Source organism: Coloeus monedula, assembly GCF_965178545.1.
Source record: "Coloeus monedula genome assembly, chromosome: 14".
NCBI lineage: Eukaryota > Metazoa > Chordata > Aves > Passeriformes > Corvidae > Coloeus > Coloeus monedula.
In genome coordinates this window covers 13,230,576-13,252,336 of record NC_138794.1, presented here as the reverse complement: position 1 = coordinate 13,252,336, position 21,761 = coordinate 13,230,576, and the positions used below count along the sequence as shown (strand labels likewise).

The following is a 21,761-nucleotide window of genomic DNA, read 5'->3' as shown; positions in this document are numbered from 1 at the left end:
CTAACACTGTATTTCCTGTCCCACAAACATAAAATTAAAAATTTGAAGAAACCAGATAGAATCTACAGGGTAGAAAAAGGACACCTATGATCATTTTCACTTACCATCTTTAGACTCATTCTTCACAAGCCTGGAAGAAAGGACAGCAGGTCCAGAGTGAAGCTGATGCCTAGCATCTCCCTCATTGGGCACGAAGTCGGTCTCAAAGTCCTGGCTCTGTGAGAGCTCTAGAACTCCAAACTGCAGCTGTGACATGCCTGTATCTAACACCAGACATCCATTACAAATATATATATCAAAAAAAAATTTCAAGAGCCATCTATCACTTTTACAAGGGCAAAAGATATACCCTCTAACATGCAAAGCATTTAGGCTATTGCTGAAACTCTGAATAAACTAACAGACTCTGATCTCAGCTGTACTAATTAAAATACAGTACCAGAAAAGGGACAGTGACCATTAACTCAGAAATCAGTATTAATCAGCAAGGGCTTATATAATGCCATTAGGAACCGCAGCAGACTTTCATTCCATGATGAGAAAATAATCTTGATAATACACAGCCTGTGTCTGAAAATCCTCTGATGACAACGACCATTATGCCAGTTCATAAGGCTCCATTTCCTAAAGATCACAATTCATCCCTGCCTCTTCTAAACCACCTTCAGTCTTGAAGATCCATTCTAACAGTAATAATAAAAGAACCTTTTTTTTTTTTTTCCCCCAAACACCAAAGCATACAAATCAACTTCCAGAAAAGGATGCCAATTTCTGACTTATTACTACCGGCACAATTACCCCTGGTGAGACAAGTGAGCCAGCTCAACTGAAAAACTGCACAGACGGTGCGTCTGATTCAAAACCCAAAAAACCGACCTGAAATGGAGAAGTTACCTTCTATACACGGCGAAGAAGCACAGTCCTCAACATCACCTTCACTTCGTTCCCCGGCCTTTCCAAGGGCACTGCAACAGAGAGACTCGCTAACGTCGCGCAGGGGTTCCTGCAGGCCGCCTTCCCGCGCCTCATGCTGCGAGGGGTCACTCGGCACCGACCGGGCGCCCCAAGCCCACCGCACCGCACGTCCCGGCCAGGGCCGAGCGCGGCCGCTACAGCACCGAGCCCGCCTTCTCGGCCTGTCCTCAGCACGAGAGAGATTTCAGCAGGCCGGAGAGGCGGCGGCCGAGAGCCTCCGGATGGCGGCTCCCGCGGCCCGGTCCACCCCACGTACCTGCTCTCCCCGTCGGGCGGTGGAGCCTCCTCCGCGACGCAGCCCCGCGGTCCAAAGGCGCTCGGGCGGGCCGGGCTCTCCATGGGCCCTGCAAGCACAGCGCCGTCAGCGCGACCGCGGCACCCTGACCCGCCGTGACCCCGCGCCCCGCCCTTACCTGCGAGTCGCTCCCGGGGCGCCCCGCCACCCGCGGCCGCCCGGCTGCCGGCAGGACCGCAGACGATGTCCTGCAAGACAGAGGCAGGGGCCGCGTCAGAGCCGGGCCGGGCAAGGCCGGGCGGTGCTGCCACCACGCCGGGCGCTCACCAGCACGGGGCTCGGGCTCTGCCGGGCCGGCAGCCGGCGGGCCAGCACGCCGAGCCAAGCCCGCTCCGCGTCCGCCTCCGCGCCCTGGGGCTGCGAGTCCTCCACGATGAGGAGGGGCGTGTCCTGCTGCGAGAAACCAGGGTCCAGCTGGCTGCTCCCGCCGCGCTCCATGCAGGACGCCACAGGCTGCGCAGCCCGAGAGCCCGGCCCGGCCCTACGCCGCCCGCCCGCCGCCCAACCCAGCCGCACTTCCCGCCGCCGCCATCTTGCCGCGCGCCGATTGGCGCGCGCGACCCTTCCGCCCCGCGCTGTTACCGGGGAGACGCGGCGGGGGGTGCGGGGTGAGTGTGGGCACCGGCACCGGGACCAGGCAGGATGGGGACCGAGACCGCCCCCGGAGCGGGAACGGCGCCGGGCTCGGAGCTGCGCCGCCCGCTCGGCGTCTCCGCGAGAGCCCAGGAGAGACAAAGAGCCTCGTGTCTTCCGTCCCGCCCGAGCCGGCGGAGCTCGCTCGAGGGCGAATGCAGCGACCTCCCACCTGGCGCACATGGCGGGCCAGGGCGACGGAGGTTCGGGCCGGGCGCCGGGTTCGGGCCGGGAGGTGTCCGCGCGGTGCCCTCCCGATCCCCTTTTCATCAGAGGTACAAAACAGCCCCGTGCTCGGGCTCCGGCACGGACCGAGCACCGCGCACCCCGGACAGCCACTGTCGGGTCCGTCCTTTCGTGGATATCACGGAAGAGTGAAATCCGAGTCATTTCCCTGTGTATATATGACTAAACAGTGATCGAAGAAGCCTTGCGCATAATTGTGACAGTATCGTTGTCTTTCCAGCATTCACCTTCTTGCCTAAAAAATAGTGAGTTTGAATAGCCTAATATAAATCTACTTTTGCAACTCCTCTTTTTTATTTCTGCACCTGTGTTTTTTAGATAAGAATTCTGTATATTTTATTTAAAAATATGTTGTAGAACCAAAACCACAGAATCCGAAAAAAATGGTACCTGGCCTGGAAGAAACTCTTATTATGCAACGTTATAGATAAAGGGTGTACATAGTGAAACGCTGTATATATGAGTACGTTACAAATTTTGTGTGTAATGTGAAATGGAAGTTTGCACATGCCTGTTAAGATCATTAAACAGGCTACAAATATTTGCAAATTGCTACACAGGAGGGATGCTTTAGTGGGTGGTTGTTTAAATCCCAGAAGATGCTCCTTTGGTATATATTAAGCTGTATTACGGAAATGTTTTCTTAGAAGCGTTAACAGTTACCTTACAAAATTCACAGAGGATAATGAAGACTAGAAATGGCAAACGTGCCAGTCACTCTTTCTCAAAATTGCCCTCAAATTCTTGAAAACTTTGATAACAAATCCTCAGACAAGTTGGGTTTGTATCCAGAAGACAACAAGGAGAGGATTTAACAGCCAACATTGATCTCTAAATACAAGGTGCATAACATCTGATACCTTATGTCAGAGCAACAGGACAGAAGTGGCAGCATAACAACTTTATTATAGTAAGACTTTTAGCAGTATCTGTATGGGATTCTCATAAGCAAACTAGGGAAGCATAGCTGTGATGAAGTTTCAATAAGATAAGTAAAAAACTTGTTTGGTATTTATCCTCGGGAAGTAGTAATCATCAGTTCAAAACAAGTACATTTGAGTGAGGGTTCAAACATCAGTGTGCTATTCCTAGTCCACCATTTTCTTTAATCACTTTGGTCACAAAATAAGTACACTTATTAATCCACAAGCAATCTGAAATTGAAAGGGACTAGAAGTAGTAGAAGAAAGTTCTTTTTTAAATGGTCTGAAAAATGGACAAAGTACAATGCAGGTAAGAACAATATTATAAAAAAATTAAATAACTGGCTACACAAATTCAGGAGGGGGCTGCTGGGATGCTGGCTGCTGTATGGTATTTCTGCAAAATAAAGCAACAGTGCCTCACAAACTCAGTCGGCGTCATGCTGCTGCCACAGAAAAAGGGGCAAACAGCGTTAAACTTGTGTATAGTATGCATACCTTAGATGCATTAAGTAATTCTTGTACTCTACACTGGCACAGCCTAAGGTAAGCCCTGCATCTAGTGAGAAGATGGCAAAGGATTTGTGTTGAGCTTGGATGGGTTACCCTTCCTTCTCAGACCAGGGTAAGAGAGCAGAGGAGGCTGCTCTTCTGCTAAGTTCTTTATTTCATCATCTCATAGCTTTCTTGAAGGCAGCGTTCGAAGGGGGTTACATGATAAAGACAAGCAGCAACAGCAAACAGCAGGCAGAAAACAGCTGCTTCTTCTATATGGTCTATATTTTTTCTTACAGAACTGTGGATTATATTTTCTAATTAACCAGTAAGATTAATACACGATTCTAATTTTTATTTTCTTAACCTATCCTGGTCTAATTCTAACAGTCGTAAGTCTTACACAAGTGTTACATAGGTATTACACAGATTTGCATATATAGTTTCTATCAGTTCTTATTGTTTATGTGAACACTATCTAAAAAATGTGAACAGTATAGTTCTATCTATATTTTGTCTAAAGTAAAGACTTCTGTGAAAAGGTAACTCTGCTGCAGTAAGAACTGTTTAAGGTCCCTGCTGCAGCTTTTTAATGTTTAAGGCACTTTTTAAGGCACTTAGCATATATTTCTACTAAAAGTTTAAAAATCTGTATTTCTATTTCACTTTGGTGTGACTTCATGTATCTCATCTTGTCTAAAGGTTTTAATTCAACCCCTGTGCTTTGGCTTCCCTCTGGGCCTGAGTCCAGCGGAGCTTTCACTCCAACAGATTTGGCTATCATAATATTCTCCAGATAGAAAAAAAGTTGATGGCAAATAATTTGTTTCTCAATAATATTCACAGTTTAGATGACAACTGAATTTGTTTTCATGAACTGCAAGTAGGTGTAAATTAAAGACAAAGCAGAAATAAGCAAAAATATTTTAAAAGTAAGGCTAAATAAGTCCTAGAAATTATGCCATTTCTAACATTTAGAAAAAATTTTAAGTGGTAACAAATGTGTATAGTTGATCTTGGTTTGAAATAGGAAGTTGGACTAGATTATCTCCAGAATTTTCCAGTCTTGTGTTTTTGCAATTCAGTACTTTCGCATGAACCAGAATAGGACAAAATTGAAAGCTCAGTCCAGGTGGTCAAATTTGTAAATGCCAAATCTGTGTGTGTTTTAAAGGTGACTGCCCATTTTTTGTGTTAGTGTAATCTCACTTTTCCCAGCTTTTTTATGCTATGAAAAGAAACACCCTGCTTTCTTTATAATATACTTGTCTTCATTTAAGTATTTCTTCTCAGCTGGCAGATTGCCTTTTTTCTGAATCTAATCATAAACTATGAACAGGGCATGGCTACCTTTATCTAAGAAAGAATAAAAGAGCAAAATCTGTCTTTGCTTCCTTTTGCTTCAAACAAAACATGTCCAACACCAGAGTTTCAATGAATGAAGGTATGGTAGCTGTCTGACTTTTCATATTTGGAGGATTTTTCCAAATTTCTTGCATCTTACAGAGTTTGCAATAGTGAGCTGACGCTATAGTTGATTTTCGTCCAAATACTCCTTTCCAATGCAGACCACGAACTAGGGAAACTGAGAAACAGGACTGCTATTCCTCATTCTCATTTCTTGCACTCTGAATCTTTCTTGCACTCCATGTCTCAGTGCAGCCCCAAGCCCCATCTTCAAAACTGGACAGTATTCCTAGAAAAAGGACCAAATTCCAGATCCTGATTTCAATTGGGAATTAATTACAACAAAGATACCCAACAAGATAGCTAAGCTTACTAAGAGAGTAAGGACGCCACTTGTCTTTGGAAAACTGGGTTTAGGTTTTGTACTGTGTATTACACTTATTATGACGCAGACGCATCTAAAAACTACCTGGCCAATTTCCTTATGCACTGTCCTCTGCGCCATGGCTTTGGGAACAAATAGTGCCTGGCATTCACCGCTCTCGGTGGCCGTGAGTCCAGAGGCCCGGCGTGCTACCGACGGCGAGTCACCACGAGCTGCCGGTACAACACCCAAGTCCCCGGGGGGAGCTGAAGCCACCGCTGCCTTCCGCACTCGCTCCCGGCCTGCGCCGGTCACGGCGTGGAGCTCCTCTGAACGTCCCGTCCCGCTCCGCGCGGCGCCCCGAGCGGCCGCGGCCCCGCCGTCCCCCGAGTGGCCGCAGCCAGGGCTGCCCAGACGGGGCCTGCGGCGCCCCAGCGCTGCCGGGCCCCGCCGCGGGGCTGCCCCGCTCTCCCTGCGGCACTCCGCGAAGAAAGCGAACGCGGGCGATGAAGACGGCGGCGGCCCGGTCCGGCCCGCTCGCTTTAGCTGGTCCGGGACGGCGAGCAAGACCGAGCCTACCCTGCTGACACCCGGAGGGCACCGCCGGCGGGACCCGCCCGGCCTCCGCACCGTCCCTGGCTGCTCCTGCTCCCTCAGGCAAAGGCTCTTACCGGTAACGCAAGGCGTGTACGTCCTTAATTTGTCGAAGAGTGACCACACGAAAATGTTCACCGTATGAATGCCACAACGAGAAAGGTCACATATTCGATCATGCCGGACGGGGCTGTGATTGCCACACCAAATTAACTTCTCAAGCGTTCACTTTACTTACTTGCATATCACTTTCTCTGAACACTAGCAACCTATTCAATCACACAAAATGCACCACGAAATACCGCAATTAAGCTACTTCACTACAAGCTGGGATCATGTCCTTTTTCTGAAGGAATGTTGAAATCACTGCTCGACTTTACTGAGCAGGAGAAGTTGAGAAAGACATATGCACAATTATGGTGGAAAGGGTGGCATTATCATTTCTTTGCACTGCTCAGTAAGGCTGCTGGCAACCTACACAGTTTAGTCTGCAAAAAAATCTCAGTAATGTTCGATTTTTTATGTTGGTACTTTGCCTGACCATTTCAGCTGTATTATTTTGACTGGTTTTAGCTATGCGGAAAGATGAAACAAAGAGGTATAGATTCTGGACAGTTTGTATTTAATATTTAAATGATTAAAAATCACCTCAGCTTAAAAGAAGGACTGCCATAAAAGTACGAATTAGCACCTTTCAAAGTCTGATAATTTTAATTCCAAAGCTCTGCATCACTTGACACAATGAATATACCTGATAATTTCACCAGCCCTTGATCAGAGCTTTGTTCCAAATTGCACAGGAGATAGTATCTTGCCACACCTTCTGTAAGCCAAAAATGAGAGGAATAGGAGTACTACTCTGATAAATCTGGAGTTAAACGGAAGCAAAAATGTGGTTTGGTCAAACTGAAAGGCTTAGCCTTCTCTCTCTTTCTCTATCTTATGATACATCCTGGAAGTGTCAATATAAACAACCATAAGACTCCATCTGTACATAAGAGCATTATCAATGCTGGGTTCTTCTGCTCCATGTAAGAATGGCTGTGTTCACCACAGGACAGATCAAGGCCTGAACAAAGTCCCTTTGGGCAGTCACCTATTTTTCTCTGCTTCTTAGAAATGTCACAGCCAAAATGATACCATATTTCACCACTGTTAAAGGCATTATTCTCACCTGGGTACTGTCACAGGTCTCTGAATCCCTGAAGTACTTTTATTCATTTGGAAATTTTTAGCTGGGAAGGACAGGAAGTAATCATTCCAGGCTAAAGGACCAAGGAATTGAAATAGTATAGATTGTTCTCCTAATGATATTATGAAAATCCTTTTTACACTATTTTGATCCTACTGTCTAAATCCATTTTTGTAAATGTCATTTACCTGTGACTCGTTGTCCTTCAGTATGAGGTAATCCTTTAGTCTGCTTTTGCCACTCTCCTTCTGTGATGTTTGTCAGGACCTCTAATATCTGCATTAAGCCCAGTCAGCTTTTGATTTTCATGGGGGTGCTGCAGTGCATGAAAGCATAAGCTTACACCATAATTGCTATACAGGTCTGTTCTATGGTTCTGGAGTGTGAACGTACAGGGAAAAGGAGGAATTTAGTAATCTGGAAATCCCTCATTTCACTGTCTCATGCAGTGTGCACTCACTAGGACTCAAGCCTTTTCTACTGCAATTCTACTGTGACCACAGATATCTCCAATTCACATTAGAAAGCAACAGAAATACCATCATTCTATGAACTGATGGTACAGTAGAAGAATGCAAATGGATCACACAACCAGAATTAGTGTTTTAATTGTAAAGTCTTCCCCAGAACTTCTAGTCTCTGTGTTTGGATATTCTTTTTAAGCTTTCACTCCAGTTTGCATGTCTCCTGTTTCATTTCTCCTTGGCAGAAAGCCAGTTGGAAGAGCATCTCTGCACTGCAGTGAAAAGCTGCAGCTCTGGAAAGCTACCATGTTAAAAATAAGCAGCAAGTACTAAGACTGAATCACCTGAAAACAGAAGGTACTTCTGTCAGCTGGTATGAAAATATCTGAAAATCTTTCATCTTCATGTTTTGTTGTCATGTTTTCCCTCCATGATCTACAATCCTACTTTCATGATAGAATTTAAAGTACACTGGCATTTATTTGCAGGTTTACTGCTTTATTCACATATTTACGTCTTCAGTGCAATCCTCTAAAACCAAATGATTGCTGCTATGCAGGTTACAACACAGAGAAATAAACCCTTTTGATACACTAATTCTCCCTGTTTACAAGATTTAGTTCATAAAGCTCATAGCCAGTGGTGTTGTCACCACAGTCTAATGTGAAAAAGACCTATTGCATCATCTTCTAATTTATCTGTTGAGAGCTAGACCACCTTTTAAGATCTTAATTTGAGAAAACTCCATAAGCTAGTAACATCAGCTGTAGCCTGCAGAGATAATTATTTTATATTTTTCTTCCTTTCTGTGGTTGTTTTATTTCCTGACTGTCTTTTGTCAGAGTCCTGTGACACTATAGATTCACATATGCTTGCTAAAATGCCGACTCTCTGGACCTTCTGAAGTTTCAACTGCAGTCTTGGTGGGTACAAAAGAACAAAAGAGGGCAGGATGCTGACTTATCTGCCCATCAAGTTCCTAAACTATAGCTCACCTGTGGAAATCCTGCGGACTGCAGGGGCAGAACCTGACACTGTTTTAGGAAATGCTGCACATTGTTGCTGACTTGTGTAATTTTATAATAGCTGTGTTGCTTTTCCACCCAACTGCATCGGCACAGTGTGGTCCTTCCTTTTCTGTCAGAAAAGACATAGATTTTTCTACCTGAAACTACTTTTTGGTGGCTCTCCCTTGTTCAGCCTGTAGAAGTTTCATACTTCGGGGTTGCTCAGCTTTTGCACATAGAATCATAGGATCACCAAGGTTGGAAGACACCTTCAAGATCATCCAGTCCAACCATCCACCCAGCACTACCACTGTAACCTCTAAACCACATCACCCAGAACCAGATCCAGACGCCTCTTGAACACCTCTGGGGGTGGTGACTCTACCACTTCCCTGGGCAACCTGTTCCAATGCCTGCCCACTCTGACAGTGAAAACAATTTTTCTAATATCTAATCTGGATCTCTTCTGTCTCAGCTTAAGGCCATCTGCATTGAACTGCTTTGGAGCTGTGGCTGGCCAGAACTGTGAGCAACAAGGACTTGTGCCCAAAGTTAGGGCCTCTCTGGTCACCCCAGACAGTAAGAACTCCTGCATACACCGTGGCCTGCCAGTACAGCCATGAACAGCTCACATCAGCTTTGCACTGGAAGCTAGCGAAGTTCAGATTGTTCTCATATCTCATGTATCTGGAATCCAGGAAATCCCATGACTTATTGTTGGAGACCATCACTTTATTGCTGGAGACCTGCTTTTAACTGAACAGAAAGAAGAACCACCAGGAAGGGATCTGCTCAGTGCCAAGCGACAGAGGAGAGATAAGGAAGGCGAATGACACTGCCAAAGCCTTGGAGTCTTTAGAACTGTTGTCTTCCATGGCTTTATTATGGGTATCGCAACAACTCAACACCAAGCATTTAAAAATCTCCGTGGATTTCTGTATTTAAGTAACTAAATTCTAAACTAAACTATAAACCAACACCCCTTTGCCCCCTAATTGTTCTTTCAAAGGTCTGAGCCCCGCTCACGGTTTTGAGCATCCGAGCTGGTCGCTGTACCGCTCTGCCCACCTTGACGGAAGGAACTCAGACCCCGCGCCCCAGCGCCGGCGGGAGCTCCCCGGCAGCCGCCGTGCCGGCACGACCTGCCTCGAGCCGGCAGCCCGAGTGCGGCTGGTCCGGACCGAGAGGCGCCCCGCAGCCGGCGCCGTGCGGGGGCCCGGGGCGGGGCGGGAGAGCCTGAGGGTGGGGCGGGCTCGGGGGGCGGGCCCGTGGGCGCTGAGGGGCGCGGAGTCCGCGGGCGGGGCCCGGGCCCGCAGGCCGCGCCCTCTCCCCGCAGTAGCGCAGGACCACGTGCCCGCTCGGCCAATCAGGGGGCGACTCGGGGCCCTTTAAGAGCCGCGCGCCAGTGACGGCGCGCTGCAGCAGCGGCCGCGGCGTTGCCATGGAGACGGCGGCTGGGCCGGTCGCTATGGACACGGCGGCGCCGCCGGGCGGTCGGCGGCACGCGCTGCTCGCCGTGATCGGGGAGGTCGGGACGGAGCCGGAGCGGGGCGCGCTGCGCGGCGCCCTGGAGCGCGGTGAGGAGCGGGGTCGCGGCGGAGCATCCCGGGCGAGACGGACGCGATCCCTGCCCCTGAGCGCCTGGCGCGTCCTCCCTGCCGCCGCCTGGGACGAGGCGGAGCTGCCGGTGCCCTCCCCGCCCTGCGGCACCACCGTCTCGCCGCAGGGCTTCATCCCACTCGTCCCTGAGGGGCGGCGGCGGAGGCCCGCGGGGAGGGTCGAGACGCTGTCGGGCCCGCGGGGTGGAGGGCGAGGCCCCGCGGGGCCGGGCGGGGCTCGAGTCGCCGGCGCAGTGCGGGGCCGCTCTCTGCGGCGTCGGGCGGCATACGGATTTTTTTCTCCTCTATCATTGCTTTATGTGCATTTGTGACGTGCAGTTAACGCAGTTTTTGAACGTCTTAAAGCTTGAAGATATTTCATGGTTCTCTTTCCCCTCAGTCTTTATTTTATTAGTGGGTTGGTAGATTACATCGTATTTCCATCTGACCCCAAAATTCTGTCTTGTTGGAGGAATTGTCTTGCTGGACTGTTCACTGTGGTCCTAGGGATGGCTGTGAACAGGGGGCTGCTGTGGTATGGCCTCTCCCTGTCTATAGAGCAACTGCATGGGCCAGAGTGAGAGAGGAGAAGCTGCACAGTGAACTGCTTCAGGAATGGCACAATGTAGGATAGGCCTGCCATAACATTTTTCTCCTCTGTTACCTGTATTTTAGTAATACCCAGAGGCCTTGGCAATGAATTAGTCTTTGTATATTAGATGCAGTGTGGTTTAGAAGTAAGGGGAAAGGAGGTGGTGAGATGATAGTTCTTCCTTTGTGGCAGTTTCTGATAGTTTATGACAAAAAGGCAAAGGAGGGCTGATTAACTACATCAGGACCTTAAAGGGAATCCCTGTTCTAATAAGCAGTTGGTACACCTTTGACAAATAAAGTAACAGCCTTCTGACTCTGCATTCACTCCTCCCCTCAGCCCCCCATTTCCAAGGCACATTGATTTGAAATATGCCAGGGATAACAGTCATAACTATTGGCCAAACTGTATTATTCAGAGATAATTCTGTGACTGTTTTCTTCTCAAGCATCAGCAGTACTGAAGAACAGATGGACAGTGCAATTTAAGAAGGGGTGGGTGTAAAAATGTCAAATATTGTCCAATTTCTTCTCTTCAGCATCTTTTCCAGCTACCTCTGTTGGCAGGTCACTTATCAGCTTCTTCATGAGGAGTGTTTCATTCCCTTTTCCAAGGGATGGCTTTAGTCAGGAGTGGTAGATCTGATTATGACCATCTGGCCTCTGAAAGACCTTCTTTGAAGGGGCCACTTCTGCTTCCTGCACAGCAGGGTGCTCATCTTCACTTGGCACTTCACTGAACTAATGTGCCAACCTACATCCTTATCCATTCTCTGAATCTTTGAAATGGTGACAGATCAGACTGTGAACAAATGGATTTCACTCTGGTTCTGCAGTCATATGCCAGTAACCTGAGAATTCCCACTGCAGAGGAAAAACATGTTGTTTGTAACATAAATTTTAACCGCCACAGTAAAAATAAGTTCTACAGTTGGCCTTCTCTGACTAGAAACCAGCTGAAATTCTGCTAAATCTAAACACTTCTTTCATTTGCATGAGGGGGAGCCATTTCAGTGGTATTAGTGAGTTACTGACAGTAGAAGTGAATCATTCAGGGAGTTGGAAACCTGGATTTTGGTCTTTCCTCTGTCACTTACATGGAGTAGGACCTCCAGGAAGTTAGTTTTCCCCACTATGAAATGGGAGAATGACCTCTTCTTAAAATGGACCAATATTTGCAAATTGAAAGATAGATAGGAAAAATGAGAATAGTTAAAATGACAGCAATCTTGAGACCTGTCAATAGGCAGCATATTATGATGTTGTAGACAGTTGTACTCTTGATTCAGGGAGTTCAAGAAATGTGGAAATTATGATTCCCACTTAAGTGTTAGCTGCTGAAGAGGGCTCACGTGAGGGTAGAACAGGCTGCTGAGCAGTGAATACAGAGGATGAAAGCTGGGGTTTGTTTTGTGTCTATTCTGTTGGCTGTGGCACCCTGTCTACACAAAAAAAAACCAAAAAAACCCCAAAGAACAAAATCAACAAAAAAACCCCAAAACACAAAAAAACCCCCACAAAAACCCCCAACCAACCAACCAAAAAACAACTAAAGATATTTTTTTCAGTTGATAAATCTCTTGCCCTGACTGATATAAGAAGTATGTTTTCCCAGTCTTCTTTCTAAACCTTGGTTCAGGAGAACGCAATAGTGGCTACACGACATTCTAGAAACATGCTCATTTCCAGGTGTAGAGCTTTGTAGGCTGTGACATTGGGAATCTGTGGGATATCTGAACAACACTTTTCCAAAATACTAATAAATGCTAGTCTTATTTTTCTGTTCCTGTGTTACTTTTGTCCAATTTTGAAACAATATCTGGAAGCCTAGGTCTGGTATTGGAGAGAAATGCCAAATCTTTTAAGCCAATTACCTCAGCAGGAAATAAAACATTCACAAGGGCATAAAGAATGAGATGGAAAACTGATGAGTCACATGGCTAGGCTTTGCATGTGCAAAGAGCTTGAATGTTTAGAAACCCTTATTGTGGTATAGTCTGCACTCTCATGGTAGAGGATTCTAATCGGCAAGGACAATGTTCTGGCTCATGTGCCATGGAGTGATAAATTGGAATTGGGGCAAATTGAGAGAGATTTTGAGTAAACTCAGACTATCTGTAGGGAAAAAAAAGTTGAATAAATTGTTGCAAGTATGAGAACAAGTAAGATAATTTCACTCTTCCCTTTCCTTGCTCTGAAAGAGCATCTATTCTTTCTGCATCCTAGAGGATGTAGCAGTACCTCAAATAGCACTTATTGCTGCAGTAGGACACGATGACCATGACACAGCAGCTAGTCAGCAGGATTTGCCCTGCAGAGTGCCACCTTGTTCCTGTCCAGGTCAGAATGCTCATAATTACTGCATTAAGATTCTCTTATATTGGACATTTGTTTAAACAATTATGCTCTCTTGGAGTATAGCACAGGAAAACATTTTGTCCACCTTCTTGCTCCATGTCTTTTTATTATGTATTTAGTTTGTTCATATCCCATGTCCAAATTGAAAGGCACTGTGCTGGTAAGTAGTTTGGTTTTCTGGGGTTTTTTTCCTTTTCTTTTTTTTTTTCCCTTAAGTTCAGGTGATTTACTGAGGGGTTTTTGTGCAGTCTGTAGTGCAGACTGTCAGCTGATAAATAAGCTTTATTACTCTACTGTGTCAGCTGTCACCAGAAAAAGAAACTAAGCACAAAGTTTTTTTTAGCTGCTGTAGATTCTACAGGCCTTGAGACCACTGACCTGTGTGATGCAATGATTACTGTGTCTTGGTATGTGTAGAAGGCTGGAGCATGTGTCCTTGAGGATCCTCTCCCACCAGTGGCCAGCAAAAGCTGTTGCACAACATGGAGAACTAGAACTGCAGTAAATGGGAATGATATCTCCATGGAAAATTACCATGGTTCCCTTGAAAGAAAGCAGATAATAGAGGCAATAAAACTTTGTATTTTATGCAAGAGAGATGGTGAAAGAACTCTCAGTGAGGATTCCATCAAGAAATACCAGAGCTGAAATTCTTGTTTCAGTTAACTTTAGAAGTCTGTAGCATTGGCCTTCAACGTCCGAACATCAGCTGGCATCAGCACCAGATGCTGGAGTAGGGATTTAGTGATATCCTGCTTTTGCTCATTGTGGCACAGTCTACAGTCACACCATCTAGGAAAGGCTGCTCCCTACTGGGAACTGAAGATGTGTGGTCTGTAGTGTTAGGTGTCCTCCAGAATGTACATCTGCTCACATTGAGGTCTGAAGGTGACTTCCCCAGTATGGCTTGGTGCCACTTGCTCTGGGAGCAGAAGCAGCTTCCTGCTGTGATATGAAGGCAATTAGCTGGCAAAGATTATATAGATTAAAGAACAGACTCAAAGGGTCTTAGTGGGATCAGCGTCTTTGAAGGAGTGATTAGGCAGACCAAGTTGGAGGGGTGGGGGGCTTTTGTGACTTGGAGGATGCACGGGCTATAGGAGCAAAGAAGCTGATGTCTGAGCTTTTCAGTAGCATAACCACAAAGTAGTCCATCTCTACTGGTGACCAGTGCTGGAGAGTGCAGATGTAAAACTAACATGATGTATTTGTTTGGTTAGGAGGTAGTGTAATTCATTTGGCCTCATCTCTTGTTGGTTTCCCTTTCATGAAGTCCAAGTCAAATGGAGACTTGCTCACTGCATGTCCTTCAGGAAGAAATATTTTATGGAAGGTAAGCATCTTGTGGTCCTCTGCTTCTGAAGACCTTCTCCATCCTAAGTATGCTCATCTAGTAGAGCATCCCTGGTCCTTGTGTGTCCTGCTCATTTCTCTTTTTCCACTTCTGTTTCTGGAGTAGATATAATGACAATGACAGCTCACTTTTTTTCTTTCTTTCTTTTTTTTTTTTCCTTTTGTTTTTGGACAGGAATTCGTTCCTGGAACATCGATACTCTGTACTGTGATCTGAATCATCAACTGCGGCTCTTTGTAACCCGACATCTGGCTCAGTTTTCTTCTGAAGTTAAAGGTCAGCTTTTTGGTTAATATATATTAACTTTTAACTCTTGTTTTGGGTCTGAAAAAATCCCCCAGACCAACAACAAAGAATAAAACTGATTGTGATTCAATTAGTGACTTGTTTGCCCAGGATTCTGCAGAGCTGAATGCTAAAGAAAAACAATCTTAACAGTATGATGGATGCAATGAATTTACCTTAAAATTACAGATCTTACTACTGAGAATAGAGTTGAATAGAAATATGTGCTGGTTTAAAGCCTATTAAATGAGTTAGAAGTTAGAATTCATCTATCTTCTGTATCTTATTCAGGTGGCACAAAATTGTTTACTTTGTAAGCTATTTATTGTCAATCTCTTCCTGTTGGGTTTTAGAATATGTTTTCGTATGCACAAAAGATGTTGCAAGTAGTGTGTAAGAGTAGCCAAATGACATTTTGGATTCCTCTTTTTGAAGGCCTAGCTCCCTTTCCTGAGAACAATGAATAAGAGCATATAAGAATAACATTAACCATTAGAAATTGTGCTTGCTTAGCTTGTGAAAAGCTTGAACTCTGATTATAATACTTTTATGTAACATATGTTAAGTTACTATAATAAGCACAGATGACACTTGCAAAACCTGGTTTATATAAGACCATCTTATAGCTCACTGTATGTTTTGCACTCTAGTCAGAGCTTCTGAATTTTTCCAGTTGGGGAAGCTGTTCTCCTAATGGACAGCTGTGAAAGAAAGTACCTGGACTCTTCTCAAATGTGCCACTGACTGAGAGGTCTCACCTTCTCTGTGACATTTTAACATGGGGATGGAAATTCTCCCTCCTTGCATGATGGTGTGTACGTGTGTATACACTTATGGGATTAAAATAATGTGTATGATACATATAATTTGAAACACTCAGCAGATCTGTCTCAATTTGAAGCAGCTGTAACAGGGCCTATAGTACAAATAAACTAGAGCACTGAAAAGTTGCCATGAGTACAGCATTTGCCCAAGAATTCTTCTAAGTCAGAGTTGAAATATCTGGATTAATGTTAGCAAAATGTATCTCACTCATTTCCCTACTGTGGTCCTTGAGGAGCAAAGGGTGATGAATGTGTTGGGAGTCTATGAAGAGGTTTCTGTGATGGAATTGCAAGTCTGTTAACCATCTATTAAGAGGTTTCTGTGATGGATCTGGGGAAATGCAAGTCTGTTAACCAGCTATCAGGCCTATTGAGCAAAACAGCAGCAACTACAATAAAAGGCAGGATTAGTGTCTATCTGGGAAGAGTCACCATTGGTGCTGCAAAGGGAAGTTCTGCTTTTCAAATATCTTGTAGCTCTTCAAAGAGATCAGCAAGCATATAGATGAGTGACTTAGTCTACCAAGCAAAAATCTTTGGAGAATCTGAGGCTATGAAGTCTGTTTAAGGAAGCCTGTTGGCCACAGAATTAGGGGCCAGACTTTGGTATGCAGAAGTTACTGACAGAAGGATGGGTAAACAGAAGTTCTGATATAAACTCTGTGTAGAGACTTGGTCCTGAACTGGAGGTGTGCAGCTTAACCTGGTATTAGTCCTGCTGCCACTCTTCTTTAGGGCCATCATTACACACCTGCAGAGTTTCCTGTGGGACTATACATTCCAGCTAGCTCAGCACAGTATCTCTTTGCTTTAGTACATTTTTTGGGAAAGGAAAAGCATAGCTGCCTCTCAGCAGCTCCTGCTTCTGATGTGCTTAGCAGTAAAGATGTGAGAGATTCTGGCCTGGGGATCTAGCAGACATGGATTGGTCTTTGGACCAGAGGCGTTACTGTAGGGGTTACTTGGTTTGTGGCAAGTGTGTACAGCTGGCACACATAATTTCTCTAATAAATCTCCCTGGCAGCACTTAAGGCCGGAACAGGCAGGCAGAGAAAGGCTTTGGGGATTATGGGGGTCTAGAGAGCAGCTTTGCCTCAAATTAGATACTTGCACATTTCCTGTCTGGATCCATGTTTATTCAGTAAGCATGGATCCTGAAATGCAGCAAGATGATCTGTCAGAGGCAAAAGGAGTGTGTGTGGGAATAATGGCTACAATTTAAAATGTGTTAAGCAGCTGTATGGGACTGTGGAAAATAATGACAGTCTGTACAGGAAGATTGTGCAGGGGACTGTATCTTGAATGCTGAAAGGCTTAAATTGAGGAGTTATGCTATAATCCCAGGATTTACTTGATGGTGGTAGATCTTGCATGCAGACAGGTTTCTCCCAGTGACAGCAGTAAACTGTGGTTATGGCATGGTTTGTGGGGAGGAAGCGGGAAAGACTGCTACAAGAGAAATTTCAGGTCACAACTGAGAATACAATCTAGAAGAATCTCTAAATGTAAACTGGGAACAATCTTGTCTGCATTCCATATGTACCATCAGATAAAATCCTCTGGAATATAGCTGCAGTTTTAAATGCTCTTTTAGCTTTGCAGTTTCTGCTTGAGCAGCTATTCTTTACTGATTGCTTTGATGGTAAAGAATCTCTCTTTTTTTTTTTTTTTTTTTTAGCTTTTGCTGCAACTTGCTGCAAATTCATTGCTGTATATCCTGTAACAGCCCTGTGAAGGTGTTGTTCATCACTATGCTCCAAATGAACAGACATAAAACTAGAACTTTTTTATTGTTGCTCAGCTCTACACTTTACTTACACTCTTGTTCCTACCGTGGGCAAAGGGAAGAGTGCCTGCAACTGATTTTCCTCTTAGCATTCATAGCTTGGTGCTAGCTTCTCTGAGCAGAAGGCTGTACTAGAGGTCTCCTGAAATCCCTTCCAGCTAATGTTGTTTCGATTCCATACTGCTTGAAAGATCCCAGTCTGGCTTGTGTGGGGGACATGTGCCTCCACACTGGTATGCTGAGTAGGATACCTGAAGGATAAAACTATTCTTTTCAGAGGTGCGTGAATCGGACAATATCATTCCCTTAAAGGCTGATGTTTGCAGTCTGTGATTAGGGAGAAGCCAGCTGGAGCACAGCAGTTACTGTAAAGCCAGAGTAGTTCTTTGACCTTCTGTTTTCTCACTCAACAGACTTGTAGCAACCAGTAAACATTCGACACCACTGGCAAGAAACAAAGGATGGAGACTGGTAATACAATTTGGCTAAGTAAAGCAGTCTCCTACCAGAATATTCCAAGACTTTCTTCTTTGCAATTTCTCACTCGGTTACAATAGTTATTTCCAAACTGTATTTGTAGGATGTTAATGCATAGTGTTTGCAGCTGAAATTAAAATGTGACTGCAGTGTTCTGTGGGAACAGAGATGGCACAGTTATCCCTCAGACAAGCTTTTAGTCTGCTTAAAGATGATGAGGAGCAAATGAGCCTCAAATTCAAACCAAGAAGAAAAAAGCTGAGGGCAGAGCTTGTAATAGTAAAGTGAGACTAAGTGCACCTTATGGAAGTTGATTTGTTATTGGGGTTTTGAGTTTCTTTTTTCCCACACTGACTTGCTGGCTGTCCTCTGAGTACCACAGACGACATGCCCCATGCTGTAGGGGTAACTTCACAGCATAGTTCACAGGCTTTGGAGGGGAGGCACAGCAAGAAATCAAGTGTGGATGTATTCGGGGAATCTGGAACCTAGTAAATTGTCTGAAGGAAGGAAGGAAAGGGTGATGTGAGGAGAAAAAAATGAATGGAAGTGTGCTCTCCTGTATGCTAAGGGCAGCCCCAGGCACATTTCTGCACAACTCTGAGTTGCCACTGGCTGCCAGAGTAGTGTAAGATCATGGGCAGTGTCTCCTTGCACTGGATGTTAAGAGTTCTTTAAAACCAGGAGGGAATGTCCCTTTCAAATAAAAAGTGACATGGTGTGAGGTGAAATGCTCAAAATAATTCTTTCTCAGCACAAGGGAAATATGCTTTCTGATATCTGTTGATTTTGATGTTCAGAGAAAACCACTTTTTCTGAAAGCAGTTAACTCCATGAATATTAGCAGCTGCTTTCAGTGTGACTAGAGGGGGTTTTAAATACCTCAACAACCACCCCAGTGGTCTTTTCTCTCAAGTTGTACTTTGTGTTGGCCTTCAAAAAACTTTTTAAAAATAACTAAAGACATAATTGAAAATCAAGCTATTAAAAACACCATGCAGGTTGAATTTGATGGAACAAATTCTTGAAATAACGAAACATTGATTATATACTTTTCTTGCATCTGTAAAAGGATTATGAGAAATATTAAGCATTTTCAAGTATTAGCTTGCATTTTCCTTTGCAAACATAATGTTTTATACTGAAAGCCGTCAGTAACAGCTGAATAACTGGCTGCCTTGTCAGCAGATGGCCTTCAGGCTCTGAAGCCTTTCATATTCAGCTTAACACTCATACTTCACATCCTACTGATGCCTTTGTTTTACACTTTGTGCCAATTGAGGATACAGATGTATCTGCCACAGCTCCCTGAGAATGTGGCAAAGTTATGTTGCAGTTCCTGAAGGCATCTGTCTTTTGGATGAGCACTCCTACAAGGCTTTTAACTCGGACTAGGAGAAGAATTCGGTGTTACTGCCTTTCTGGAACATACAGGCAGCTACAAAGAGGATGAAGGCTTTACCTTCACAAGGGTCCATGAGTGCAAGTTGCATTGGGAGAGTGTTCAAGTCAGGTAAGAATTTTTTTTTTTACTGTGAGAAAAATCAGTGACAGGGAAGAACCTCCCAGGGACATGGGAGAGTCCCATCACTGAAGGTTTTCAAGATGTAATTGGACAGGGTGCTAGATGTATAACCTATGTTTCATTTCCCATGAAGTTGAACCAGATGATCTTTTGAGGCCCCTTCAAACCTTGGCTGTTCTGTGCTTCTATGTATTCAGCTTTGCAACAGTGAAAGGACAGGGACTTTTAGTCCTGGCACAAACCAGGTTGTATTAGGTTACAAATCTGATAAGAAGAAAAGGCAAATGCACAAGCCCACCATGCACATCTTTCTCTCAAAGTCTGCATTTGATCCTCCTTTTACACTAACAAATATCCCATAGGTCAATGTTTTCACTTGTGCAAGTGATTCAACTTCTTCGTGGAACTTGGAATGTCTTGGAACGTCAGCTTGTGCCGTATGCTTTTTCCTACTGCACTGCTTAGTTAGTCTTCAGTGGTGAGTCTTAAGTGCATGACAGTAAAAAAAGCTGCCTTGTTTATTCAAATTATAGCTTCTGGATAGTAAAGATGATAAGTTTGTGTGTTCAAGCAAAAGCTGTTCTAGACAGGAGGAAAAAGACCAATTGCTTGTGAAAATTAGATTACAGTGAAAGTGTGTGTTCCCCACAGCTGTGGCCTCTTGCTAGAGAGATTTCTGTAACATAGATCATTGAGTGATGGATTTTGTTCAGCTCTTTAATAAAAGTACTACTATATTCTAAATTTGCATGTTCAGGTAGAAAAAAAGTCAGTGGCTAACACTATTTTTTTTTCCCCCCCACAGATGCAACAATGATTCTTTGGACTTTTGCAATTTCTAGTCCTTGAGCAATTAATTGTCCTGTACCATTTGTCTGCCAACATACTTTTGACCAGAGAAATACAACAAAAGCAAGCACTTGTCAGCTTCTGTGCTTCTTCCTTGTGTGCTTGAGGGCTGTATTTACTCTCATAGTAACCACACTGAGCATGACCTCAAAGATCCCATGAATTGCAGTCTACTAAAATAGCTTCCCAGGCTGTAAGCACGGCCCATGTTTCTTGTTGGTACATGTGGCTGCAAAAATCCCAAGCATTGCTCTTTCCAGCTGATTCCTGTCACAAACATCCTTAGATTTTTCTCCCAAATAACTGGTAAAGAATATCTCTGTGGGACTTGCAAGCACCTCCAGGATCTACCAGTTAGACATACTTTAATCAGTTACTTGTGTGTTCTGTAGGAATATATCTTCTCTAAGGCTGCTGTATGTTAGGGTGGGTAGTTGTACTGGCTCAAGCCACAGGTACAGCCAGCACAGTGACAAAAAAATGGATGCGTGGGCAGGAGTGTAAGATGAGTGCATAAAATACTTTTTCCTTGTACTGTCCTGGCTAATATCTCTTTCCTGCTCATGTTTTCTATCTGTTTAGTAACATCACTTTTCAACTTCCACAAAGTTTTTCAGTTTTTCCCTAAGAGTAGAGGAAGCAAGGAATAGAACAGTTCATTGACCTCTCATAGGAAGAAACCTGCAACCACATCTTATTTGCTTGGATTCTTATTCCTGTCTGGTCTCATTTTGATATACCTCCCTATATTGGGCAATTCTGTCCAATCTGGTTGTGTTACAGGTCTGGCATATTTCCCTTCACATGATTTCTCCAGATTAGAGGCGAGACTTACCTAATGGTTTCTTATATGGAAACTATTCCAGACCTTTCATTTTATATTTTTTATTAATGCCTTCCAGATCTACCTCTTTGGGATGCTGGGAACAGAAGTGTGTAGTGTTCAAAGTGGGGTAGAGCTATGTATTTACACAGTGGCACAAGATTTTTTTTTTTCTTCCTTTGCAGATTTCTGACATATCTATTGCTTTCTGACTGCTGCTGAGCAGTGAGCTGACTCCTGAATAGAACCAAGGTTATCATAACCTCAAGATACCCCAGTGGTAACAGTTAGCTCTGGTTAGCAATAGTTAGTGTAATTTTATGTGTGAATTATACTGATAAATAAAAGGGCAAATGAAACTCAGCATTGTGAAGCTTCCCTGGCGGTTCATCTACAGCCATACTTGGTACCATCCATAAGCTTTGCCACCAGTCTCCTTTCCTCCTTTTCATGTAGTCTATGAATACAGTGAGCAGCACGAGTCATGGTGTAGGCTTATATGACATGACTTATGAAATAATGATTGCACTATATCAAGACAACCTTTGAGATTTTGACAAGCTTATTTGGTTTTTATTAAGAAGGAAGGTCATCTTTTCTGTAAAGCCATGCTGATTGACATTAATTTAGTATTCTGTTTGAATCTTTACTGCTGATGGGTTTTCCAGTCTCCTAGGACTTAAATGCCAGAGTAGT

The 21,761-nt window shown here is 44.5% G+C and overlaps 1 protein-coding gene across 5 annotated transcripts in view; it reads right to left on the bottom strand.

Moving 5' to 3' along the window:
- Positions 1-9,772, bottom strand: part of TP53BP1 (tumor protein p53 binding protein 1) — a gene marked incomplete at its 5' end in the record, with an annotated part of 34,741 nt that extends 24,969 nt beyond the window's left edge. For 3 of the 5 annotated variants that reach the window (XM_082290701.1, XM_082290702.1, XM_082290703.1), the window contains 5 exons: positions 105-263; positions 895-965; positions 1,232-1,319; positions 1,389-1,458; positions 1,538-1,708. In XM_082290701.1, the coding sequence (XP_082146827.1) occupies positions 105-263; positions 895-965; positions 1,232-1,319; positions 1,389-1,458; positions 1,538-1,708 (559 nt within the window). Of the gene's footprint in view, positions 1-104; positions 264-894; positions 966-1,231; positions 1,459-1,537; positions 1,709-9,663 lie in introns of those variants that run through there. The other 2 variants (XM_082290704.1, XM_082290700.1) reach the window with 2 other exon arrangements.
- Positions 9,773-21,761: the final 11,989 nt, after the last annotated feature.